The sequence below is a fragment of the Gossypium hirsutum genome, chromosome A05, assembly GCF_007990345.1.
Source record: "Gossypium hirsutum isolate 1008001.06 chromosome A05, Gossypium_hirsutum_v2.1, whole genome shotgun sequence".
Classification (NCBI taxonomy): Eukaryota; Viridiplantae; Streptophyta; class Magnoliopsida; order Malvales; family Malvaceae; genus Gossypium; species Gossypium hirsutum.
Window position 1 is genome coordinate 103,910,453 of NC_053428.1, and position 12,781 is coordinate 103,923,233.

At 34.7% G+C, this 12,781-nt stretch overlaps 1 protein-coding gene across 1 annotated transcript; it reads right to left on the reverse strand.

The window, feature by feature from the left end:
• Window positions 1-46: 46 nt before the first annotated feature.
• LOC107959652 (pre-rRNA-processing protein ESF1) lies at window positions 47-5,434 on the reverse strand. The gene is made up of 8 exons (XM_016895748.2): window positions 4,769-5,434; window positions 4,398-4,472; window positions 3,186-3,406; window positions 2,727-2,889; window positions 2,389-2,517; window positions 1,054-1,733; window positions 480-841; window positions 47-203 (listed from the first exon to the last, which is right to left on the reverse strand). Exons 1-7 carry the CDS (start codon window positions 5,291-5,293, stop codon window positions 511-513), a joined length of 2,124 nt encoding a protein of 707 aa, XP_016751237.1. The 5' UTR covers window positions 5,294-5,434; the 3' UTR covers window positions 47-203; window positions 480-510.
• Between the last annotated feature and the right edge of the window lie 7,347 nt (window positions 5,435-12,781).

Here is a 12,781-nt window from a genome sequence, read left to right on the forward strand (position 1 = left end):
TTACATGTTTATTTACTTTTTTTAAAAAAATTTCACATAAAACATATAAGGATAATAATGTAATGATTCATTTATATTAAATTATAAATAAGTGTGAAACAAGACTGAAATAAATGGTTTCAACAATTGAGGATGTACCAATCCACCACTAAAAATAGAGAGCCAATTCACCTGCTGCTCTTCCTTTAATCTAATCCTTTGAGCTGCACAGAAACTTATACCCGTTTCAAAATATAGTACAAAAGGGTATGAACTATGAAATGAAATTCAGAACAATGCAATCCTCAATCGATTTTCCCCAAAATTTAATACCCCCCCCCCCAAAAAAAAAAAAGATGAGATTTTCCCCAAAACTGTTACTTAAAAAGTTCCAAAATATGGTTAAATAAATACCCATTGACACTCACCCTCTTTTATCCATGAGATACAAAGATAAGACACATATGACCTGAAAAAGTGCAAAACTCATTAGAACTTACCCTAAATCATAACCAGAAATGACAATCAGTTTCATTCATTCAAATCCTTCGCCTTGTTCTTTGAATGAACTCGATGCTTCTCCTTTTTCCCCCCCTTGCCTGATACACTTTTCTTGGAAACCTTGCGCTCGGAGGGCAGTTGAACTTGTTTTAACTTCATCTTCACTGATCTCACCATCGAAGACAAGTTATGCTTCTCCTTTGAAGGTAAAATATCAGAGTTCTCATGCTCAGCTTTGTACATTCCAGGATCATCAATTGAGAGCTGACCATCAGTGGGTATTTTTGTGTCCTCTGCAGCCAATTCTTGCCGTTCACCTTTCTGCAGCTTTTTTGCTATTTGTCGAGCATAAGTTGCACTCCTGCAACAAAGAACAAACAAGCTTTTTAGCCAAGCAACAACCCAAATAAAAGACCCAGAAACCCTCGGAATTAAAACTCAATGCAGTGCTAATGATGTTGGTAAATCAACATACCTTGAATGACCTAGTTATTTATCTTACATCTCTTCTAAATCACACAAGAACATATATATATTTGCTTTTTCATGATTAAATTACAAGTTTACTGTTACCTTTTGTACCGCGGGTCAGTGGGATCCAAAGCAAAAAGAGGTGATGTAAAGAGAGCAGAAAATCGAGGATCATCTTCGACAACTGGTATTTTTTCCACATCCAACACTTCTTTTTGCTTTTTCCCCTTAGCCTTTTTAGCTTTTAGATTGTACCCCTTAAGACCAGTATCAGCTCCATCAGTGAGTAATAACTCAAGTTCTGCTCTACTTGCTTCAGCTTCCTTCTCCGTATCTTCATATTTCTTCCTTTCTTTCTTACTCTTTTTTAGAGAAGGCTCTTCAACGAAAAAGTCATCAGCTTCTTCTGTAGCTTCTTCTATATCAGTATTGTCAGTCTCATCCTCTGATGAATATTTAGATTTATTTTTCTTGGCCTTCTTTTTCTCCCGTCTTTTCCGGAGATAGGCCTCCCAAACTGTTTCTGCTTGCTTATCTTTCTTCTCCAGAATACGCTTACTTATATCCTCCAGGCCAGTATTGAAAGTCACTTCCATATCCTGGCTACCCTCCTCACCATCTCCATCAGAACCATCACCAGACTGGAGTAAGGCACGGTATAAATCTCTTTTCTTATTTTTCTTATCAGGTTGATCCTTGGTGGTGTCTTCGTTCTCATCATCATCATCGTCACTTTCACTCTCATCAGAAGCCAGAAACTCCTTTAACTCCAAGTCAGCCAGCTGCATGAAAACATAAGCAGTATTAAGTTAGACAAATGTCGACGAATTCCAAAAAGAATGGAGTAAAAAAGCATAGATGATATTTTCTTCTTGCCACGACTGTTTCACTGGTTTCAACATCCTGAGTATTAGTTGTTGTCAGAAGTGTAATTTTGCCATAGCACATAAAAAGAATGAAATCCAAGAAGAGCATAAAGACTTTAAATCCAATTTAAACACAATCATAAGCCATTGACCACCAAATTAACTGCTAAAATTTTAAAAACTGAAAGAAAAGAACAACCAATCACTTGGTCAACAAAACGAAGAAGCATTTTTGAAATCTCATATTTGGAGAAAATCCTGAAAGCACCTCCTAGAAGGACCTCCAAAGCCAAATAAAAAAAGAACTGAGTGGATTCATTTCGCTAAAATTTCATCACAACTCATATTTAAAGCACCTCCTACAAGATAACTCCAAAACAAACCAAATAAAAGACCAATATGAAGGACTTCACAAGAAATGTTTAATTGGATTTCTACCACTAAGTCAGTAGAAAGGAATACCAAACAAAAAAAAAAAAAAAAAAGGGGGAAACATACGTCTTAGAATGAATTTCACAGACAACAGATGAACCATTAAAAGTAGCTTTGGTTACAAACTATGCACACTAACCTGTTCATCATTGAGTTTTCGTTTCAAAATCTTCCCTCGTTGTGGTTCATCTTCATCCCATGAAAGATTAATTTTACTTTGCTGCAGTGCTTGGGTTTGGAAATTTAAACCCTCATAATTTGCAGGTGCCTGAGCAAAAGAAGATATTTACATTATGTGGTAACTCGTAGTTTTAGTTAGTGCAACGGCTACAAAATTAGTCAACATTTAATAATAATGGCAGCAATAGCAACATGGAACTAATTTCTGGTTGCCTTCATTTTGTTTAGATCTCAATAAAATCATGCAAAAACCTTAAACCCATAAGGAGGATGAATGTAATGATCAAAGTAACATACCTCAACTGCTACATCATGGGGTTCATGTTTAAATTCCATAGAATCAGGAATGAATCTCAAATCAAGCACATTTGATGACCTTTCAAACTCAGCTCCATCACAACTTTTGTACAAGTAATCTGCTGTTGCACTAGAATCACATTCTACTACTGCATAGTAGTATCTGGAAGGACAATAAGTAATGAATATTAAACAAAAGGAATTGCAAAACATCAGTTTGAAACATATAAATATCCATTTCAAGAGATAGTCACAATAAGAACAAACACCTAAATAGAAACTAAGCTTAAGAAAATATTGTCCAGATTGGACAAGTCAGTATTTCAACAATTCACTGACCATCAAAAGAGTCTTTAACAATTACTAAGGAGACACACAAAAAAAAAAAAAAAAAGAAGAAAGAAAGAGAAATACAACAGATAGAATGAGACCAGTAAATTGACAATTAGCAGCAATCACCTTAGCCTACTTCTCTCATATTCACGCAATTTTTCATTATCAATTTCATCATCACCATCTTCATCATTAGCTTCATTTTCACCATCAAATAGGGCTACTGGTCCATGAATTTCCTCCTCTTTCATGCGCTGAAGTCCAAATTCAGATGGATAAACAGCAACTGAAATAATTTGTCCATCTTTCGGGAGAAATGAGCTTAACATTACATACAAGTCAGCAGCCTACATATAAAAAGGGTCAGATAATTAGTCAGAACTCAAGCCTATATACAGTTTGTTTACTAACAAATTACAAACCTTGAGACCCTAACTGATCATAACCAAAGTGAGAAGACGAAATTCATAAATACAATTCAGCTCATTAGTATCCTGTACAATAAGATCTACTACAATTCTAAAGCTCAAGTTTTCACCAAAAATAAAGAAAGAGAGAGTATGTAAGAAATGAGAACCAATATTGAGATCAGAGAAGCAGCAATGCCCAAAATACTAGCATGATAACCACAGGCTAGGATCCTGAGCAATCTTTTTCCTGAGAAAAGCTTAATAATTACTCTCTGACTTCAATGTTGAATCGGAAAGAACTAGAAACACCATAATGCAAAGAAAACAATTCTCATGATCAAAGTGTCATGATTAAGCGAATTTCAATGAACTTCTTTTCTTTTCCCTTTTTTTTTATTTTATTTAAATTTTCATTTAGTCAATCACTTCGAACTGATTGAAACAGGTATCATTCTATAAAAATAACAACAGCTTTTAAAAATCAAACCAAAATGGTACTTTATTAGATCCTATTCAAATTAAGACTCAATAAAAAGAACCAATACAACGAAAATATTCAATGAAGGTAAACATGACACAAAGATTTCTTTAATTGGATCTATCATTTGCAATTATGCAAACTCACCCTACAGCGACATATTAAATCGAATTAACATAAGTTAAAATACAAACGCAGGTACCATGACATACTCTAATTAAATTACATAAACAGGACAAAATACCAAACAAATCCCTTCCCTCAAAGAAATTATAATTTCAAAAGAACAAGGAAATACACATGCTTTAAATAAATAACTCAAAGATAAACTTTAATAGTTGTTAATTGGAATAATATATCAACTTTCTATATTTCATTGGCAATCAGCATCTAGAGAACAGTTTAAGCTATTGCACCATACCTAGCTTTGAACAAACTACAATGACATACCTTAACATGCCTCCAATCCATATTCACAACTGCAAGCCTGCGGGTTTCCTTTTCAATCATTGGGATATTTTCTTCCTGGAAAAATAATCAATATAAAACAATACGATTTTAGTAAAATAAATGAACACCAATCACTAGCAGCTTTTAACTTAGCAGATTAGTTTATCACAAAGTTAAAATTCTGCTTCTTCATATCTTAATTCTTGTACCTTTTAACTAGAAAACACCAGTTATTAAGCTTAGCAGCAAAATCAAACTAAAACAAAGATAATCAAGATCAAATAAATTCAATACCCTAACTCATTTCCTTAATCCATAATCAATTAATTGAAATCAAAATAGAATAACCAAATATATTAGACAAAGGGTACCTGCATTTCAGGCTCTCCATCCTCGTAATCTATATCAATATCTTCCTCTTCGGTAGTGGAACCGGATTCTGATATTTCCTCCTCTTCCAACTCCCCATCGCTGTCCATTTGAGGCATTTCACTAGTATCACTTTCACTGGTATCGCTCTCCTCCTCAGTACCATCCTCTTCACTCAGAGCAGCTTTCTTTCTCTTCTCCTCTTCCCCTTCTTCTTCTTCAAGGTGATAATAATGGCGAAGAGAGCTCTGGGTGTTTCCCTTCTTGGGCTTCCCTCGCTTATCTAAAGGCGCTGAAGATGAAGCAAATCTCTTGTCAGTGAACATCCGATTGAAACGAGAATCAATGACAACCTTTGTCTTGCGTTTCGGGACCTTCTGAAAACGAGGATCCGAGTGTAGAGAAGCAAATCGAGCATCCTTAATTATCTTGCCACCGCCGCTTTCCCTATTGTTGTTGCTATGGACAGAATCAGGTTTGCTCTTGTTCTTAGTTTTGGCCTTGTGGCCTTTGGTTTTGGATCCCATGCTTGATTCTAATTCTAAGCTCGCTCCACTCAGCGAAATTTATTGCTCTGCTTCATAAACAGAGTTTCCCACAAATACTTCAAAAGAGCAAAAAGCTGAATTTATTTAAGGGTATATACGAAGATGAAAAACCCTAATCTTCCTCCAAACTTTTATTTTAATTAAACAAAATTCATCTATATAATTCTATTATTTAAATTATAATTAAATTTTTATCTTTTTATAATAATTTTGTTGATAGAGTTGGTGTCATTGAACTTTTATGATAATATTTTGTTAGCTTTGCTGATTTGGGATCCTCGTATATATCAAGTTAGTAATTAATTATTTTTAAAAATATAAAAATTATTAAAAATATATGTTTTAAATTTTTAAACAATTTAAATAATCTTTATTTTTAAAAATTTTAAAAATTAATTAATTATTAACGTGGTATCCACGTGTATGCCAGGTTAATAAAGTTAAGGTGCATTTAGAAATCTTTTTGAACTCCTGACCATCAACACTATAGAAAATTATATTAAGGGCATTTGAGTTTGTATTATCAAGTTTCTCTTCTTCAATGGTCTAACTAGTCTCAGCTTTGGGAGTTTTGACACCATAAACATCAACGGTAAGGGGCTTCTAACTATTGAGAATTGATCTCCATGCCCTTTCATCCATACACTTTACGAAGACATTTATTCTTACTTTCCAATAAGCATAATACGTTGCATCCAATATAGGAGGTTGTAACAGTGAAGAATCTTCCATCTCAAGCAAGTATCACCACAAGGAACACCACTAGTCATGTTAAGTGGGAGGCTCTCATTCCAATTGTTAGAATCTACACTCGATAATTGTTTACGAAAAATAGAGTGTGTAAGTGATGACTACAATGATCACTTTTATTATGATAAAATAGAGAAAACAATAACATATCAAATTTATGTAGTCTAGGTTCCCTACATTTATAAAGTCTAATTCAGTGAGTAAATTTGTTATCTTTAATTTCAATAAAACAAATGATTTAAGTCCTATCACACCCCAGTATAACAATCTCTATTCTGTACTTAAAGATCCAGATTACTCACCTCTGAGTTCTGCTTATGAGAACTAAGGTTGCAAAACCAAACAACAAACTTGTTTTACACTTCCATTGCACTCTTAAATACACTTTTCTCAATAAACAAATAAGTGCTATAAAAGCTATACTCTTCTAACTTATACAAGCCCTCTAATATATAAGAGTTTAAGGCTTGCTACGATAAATATCAATTATACCCACTAAAATAACATCATAAAAAAGCTTTACAAATATGTCTAGAAAAAATCATGGATCTCCAAGATAAGCCTTAGAATCAATCAAGCTGATTTCCACAAAACAAGAGATTCAATTTTCAAAGATTTGTTGCTCCATAAGATGAACCTTCGAATATGATCTAGAACTTGTCAACAAAATCATCTCAGTCATTGCCTAATTGATTTTGTTGAAAATGACAAATTATGTTGCCTGTCGCAATGCCAATCGTAGTTGTTGTGGCCACTAATGATAAAACATCTATAAGGTTGAACAAGTCTTCAATATTTAGAGCACGAATCCAATTTCACTAAGCAAACTTTAATCAATCATGATTTGCCCAAATCTTATCAAATCAATTACCTTTATATAAGGATACAAGATACTAAGATAAATTTTCATAAAGTTCAGACTATATCATCATGTATTGTATATCTCAGTATACAAGGTAAGTAGATCACATAAAATTCATTAAAAAGTAACACTGCTTGATTCAATCTCTTTTCCAATAATAAACATGAAATTGGTTGCGCAAGATCCTCACAAAGATGTAAGTAAATAATCAAAATATTTTGGTCAAACATGCCAATAAATAAAGCAAGTTATATGACTTGCATAATGTTAAATGTAGTGTTTACTTATTGAGTCACTATTTTAACACCCTTCACCCGTATTCAATGCTGAAATAGGGTTACGAAGCATTAGGACTTACAACACATTTAAACATACTTTTCACATACATTTAATCAAATCATACAATCATCATTCAATCTCAATCAATTTGTCCCTAATAAGAGCCTACAAGGCCCTAAACATACATTGGGAGTGGTTCGAGACTAAACCGATAACTTAAGAAACTTTCATGAACTTTGAATTTTTTTTCAAAACAGGGGACACACGCTCGTGTTGTAACACCCCTTACTCGTACCCGAGACTGGGACCAGGTACGAGGTATTACCAGACATGTACTCGAACATTTTCAGGAAATACGAGTTATAAAATTTCAGTCCAATTTGAACCCAATCAAACAACATTTTAGTGTCCCTATTATAGGCCTATGGGGCCCAAAACATACATTGAGAATGGTCCGGAATCAAACCGAGAACTTGAGAAAGTTCTTGAAAAATTTGCTAGGTTAAGCCTCACATGCTCGTGTGGAGGCAATGCACATGCCCGTGTGCTTTGGGACACGCCCGTGTCTCCTACCCGTGTGGAATTTATGGAATTTATTTTCTATTTTGAACCTACAGGGATTTTCACACGGCCGATCACACGTCTGTGTCTCTGGCCCGTGTCTTTCACACGGCCTTGACACGCCCGTGTGGTAGCCCGTGTCCAAAAACTCGAGCATTCTGTTTATGACGTTAGCATGCATTTAGGGGCACACGGCCAAGACACACGTCCGTGTGCTAGGCCGTGCCCTCTACACGGTTGAGACACACGACCTTGTCTCTACCCGTGTGTTTACTACCATGCATCTGACTTAAAATTTTTAGATGCAGGGGACACATGGCCATATCACACGCTCATGCGGCAGTCCGTGTGTCACACACGGCTTAGATACACGCTCATGTAGACCTTGTTAGGCTATTTTCCAAGCTTTTGGTCACCCTCTATCATCCCCATACTCTTATAAATTACCATAATACATAACAAGGCCTAATTATACATCCCAAATGACCTTAATATATCTCATTGCATGTAAACCTCATTTCATCGGTTTTATACATGCTAGGTTATTCCCTTTTGTATTAAGGATTTCTATGTTTTATAACAAAATTATGATTGGCTCATTATCTTAACTCATTGCCAATTATAACCTAGCCATCCCTTGTGATTTAGTCACATTACATGTGTTTAAATGTGATATACCATATTTCATCCTCACTAGCACAACTGAACACAAACATGCATAAAATTTGTAGGTCATAACCTACATGAATATGAGCCAATTCCATGGCCACATACAAGTGAATATGTATACCTTTACAAGCCTTCGTATTGGTTAATCAAATGACACATATAACAAAATAACAAAAGCCCTATACATGCCATTGAACAAAATAAGAGTATCTATATACCAAAGCTAGGCAAGATGATAGTGTGTTGATTCTCCAACCGTCTTCCAACCTCTACGAGTCCTCGAGCTCTGTAAGACAGAGAAAAGAGAGGGGTAAGCATTTACATGCTTAGTAAGCCTGAATAACTGGAAAGTAAACTTACCGATTAATTAGCATACATCCATATTAGGCAATAAAACCAACAAGTATAAAATAGTTTCCCTATCACATGCACTCAATCAACAAGTTAGTCCCATAACAATACACCATGTAATTTGTCTTAGATGAGCTCATCATCCAAAAATTTCATTTTTACATCTCATGTTAATCCTGTTGAGTTTCTCGGAAATCTTGATAGATTCTCCATTTACCGTCAAGTCATAAGAGCGATCATCTCAAGTACACACTCCCACAAACCTTACATCTTACGGCAGGATTACCAGTTCAGGCTAAATCCCTCGCAATGTAAACTCATAGGGTGATGTTGGGATTACCAGTCCAGGTTAAATCCCTTATAGCGACAAGCACCATTAATAAGCTCGAATCTGAATTACCAGTCCAGGCTAAATTCAAACCCTAATCGGATTACCCGTCCAGGCTAAATCCACTATGCACATATATTCTTCAAGAGGCTCGATCAGTTAAGGAACACTCATCCGGGCTAGATCCTTTCTATATTTGAGATCAACGAATTACCCGTCCAGGCTAAATCTTTTTTTTGTAACACATGTAAGATCTCATGTCATGTAAGCCATGGTTTATCCATCGAATTTCCCTTTTTACTTCAACAGGGACATTTATTATCATATCATTATTATTAACATATTTCATGGATTTTCATGCCACCATCACATACACAATTATTATATATTCATATAACATACATATTGGCATATTATGAGTTTACTTTAAGTTATTCGAACTTACCTAGTACTCGTTTCGGTTTTGTGTTTCAGTTATTCTGAAACTTTTCGTTTTCCTTGATCGACCACGGGAATTTGTTGCTCGGGGTCTATAACAAAAAAATGAATTATTAATACATCACATTATACTTTTCGATTCTAAATTTCACCCGGACAAAATAACCGTTTTGCCCCTAACCTTTTACACTATTTATGATTTAGTCTCTAGGCTCGTATGATGAAATGCATGAATTTTCTATATTACCCAAGCCTAACTGAAATTTTTTCCCTCTTATAGCAGCCCAAAATTTTCCATTATTTCACATTTCTACCACATATTTTACACCTTTTGCAAAAAGGTCCTTTTAGGGGTTTTTTCATGAAAATCACCTAGAAAAAAATGTTTAACACATATCCAACTTTCATATTCCTTTATAAAACATCAAAGAATAAACATGTGACACATGGGTCACTTTGCAAACATGAACCCTAACTCAAAATATGGGTAGAAATAGAGAGAGTAAGCTATCGGAATTTCAAAAATACGAAGAATGTTAAAAACGGGGCTTGGGAGCACTTACTATTGAGCTTGAAAATGTTGAAAACCCTACCTATGGAGGGCTTAAGAAATTATGCTGGATGAGGGAGAAGAATGACTGATTTTTACCTTCATTTTCCCATTTTATTTCATTAATTAGCCAAATGACCAAAATACCCTTAAGCCCTTTCTTTCAAATTTTATCTATACATGTCTATTTTTGTCCAAAAACTTAAAAATTTGGAAAATTACTCTTTAAGGCCTTTTAATTAATAATCTAAAGCAATTTCATACAAATTGCTTCCAGAATCTAAGTTTTACAACTAACGTCATATAATCCAGTTGGGACATTGTAGAATAGGCTAAACCCTTCTTAATATCCTTTTGAGCAAGTGCTAAAGTAGCCCCTAATAATACCGTTATTATACCTATCAAAGATATTAGATTCATTATGTAAGATATAACTATAAAAAGAGGAAATAGGCAGGCTACAAGAAAAATTCCCGCAGCTACCATAGTGGCAACATGTTGGTCCTTATTTTCCAATTGGACACCTTACTTATAGAATTTCTTCATGAAACTTTAACACATGCACATTCTCATATTCTAGACCTCAAAATAATCATAAAATAAATATTTCAACTCGGATTTGTGGTCCTACAACCACTGTCCTGATTAAGCCCTATTTCGGATGTTACATGTGTGGTCAAGCCGTGTGTCTCACACAGCCACTAGACACGCCTGTGTCACAGGCCATGTGGACATTCGAAATGGGAGCACATGGCCGTGTCTCAGCCTGTGTCCAACCCCGTGTAACTCTCTGACTTGGGTCACACGGCCAACACACAAGCCCGTGTGGTTAGCCTGTGTGCCTTAAAAATGGTCATACAAGCCCGTGTGTGAGGCCGTGTGCTAAATCGTGCCAAACTTGTAGGGTATATTGACTTATGCTACACGACCAAGTCACACGCCCGTGTGTGAGACCGTGTGGAGCATATTGACTTGAATTCAAATTCAACACCAAGGGACACACGGCGGTGTACTTAACCGTGTGTCACGCACAGCCGAGACGCACTCCCGTGTCTCTGTTCATGTGGATAAAAATAGGCTGTTTACCAAGCTAATTTGCCACCCAAATTTAGGCACACCTATACCTCTCAAATAGCACACAATATAGCATCAATAGGCATATATTTCAATTCCAATCAAGCATGACGTATATCAATTCCAACACCAACCAATACAAAACATAAATACCACAAATTGCCATCCAAATTCATGCCAATCCTTGTCTTCTCAAAACATCAAAATTACCATTTACAAATATGCATTAATATGCTCAATTCCACAACATACCAATTTCACAAATCATTGCCTATTGACATTCAAATTACCTAATATCAATAAGCATCATGAATCCAACCTCAATCACAAAACATAGGTCAATTACGAACTCAAAACAAAAGCCATTTGCACATTTTTATACATCATGAAGTTCACCATCCTAAGCCAACTCACAAGATTATATATACAAACTAAAATATATACATTTATAAGCTAATTCAAATGGCCAAAATCATTACCAAAACATAACCAAAATGACTCAAAGTTCCTATACATGCCATATACTTAAAATGCCAAAGTTTATAGATACCAAAAGATAGGTGGATAATGTGATGCAATCTTCGACGATCCCCGAGTCCGAGCTAGCTTTGAAAACTATAAAACATAGAGAAATACACAAAGTAAGCTTTATAGCTTAGTAAGCTCGTATGAAATAAACTTAATGTAATCACATAAATATAACTCAATAATTTGAATACAACAATATGTAGCTTACATTAGTTAACAAACCTTTCCAATTCTCAATTGTGAGATTATACAATACCTTCACAAGTTTCTTCGATTTGAAACTTATATTTCATGTACGTACCTGTATTATTTAACATCAATCTCATACTCATCCACCTCTTTCGTATAACCGTTGAACCATTCAGAATAGAAGTCGGATATTCAAGGTTTTCACATGATAAATACCTATACCATGGCCTGAAGTCAAATCAAGATAACTTATCTCTAAAGTACTGATATCATGGCTCGAAGCCAAATCAGTCGATATGCATGGCCTGAAGCCAAATCGGTATAACTCGCACCCGAAGTGCTATATCATGGCTCGAAGCCAACTCAATGTATCCCCTAATGATATGTCACTAGCATCCTAAACTATTCTTAAGGTTCAACTGGGATTTCGAATGTCGAATTGTCGTCGAATCACCATTGTTCATATCCACAATCTCGTATTCGCAATTTATACAATATCAAAGCATATGAAATATATTTATATTGAAATTTATCACATACGAACTTACCTCGGATGTGGAAACAACGAAATAAGTCGTTTAGTCGATAACTTTCGTTTTCCCTCGATATAGATCTGAATTTCGCTTTTCTTGATATAAATATATTCAAAATTAACTTATTTAATCATCTATTATTTCAATTCAATCCAAAATATACATTTAAGCACATTTACACTTTTACCTCTAGTATTTCACCACTTTTACAATTTTGTCCTTATTACACAAAATCACAAATTCATGAAATTCAAAATAAACCCATGTTAGCCGAATTACTATAATATCCCTAGAAACTCATATTTTTCACTTATTTCACATTTTAACCACAAATTTTTAATATTTCTCAATTTAA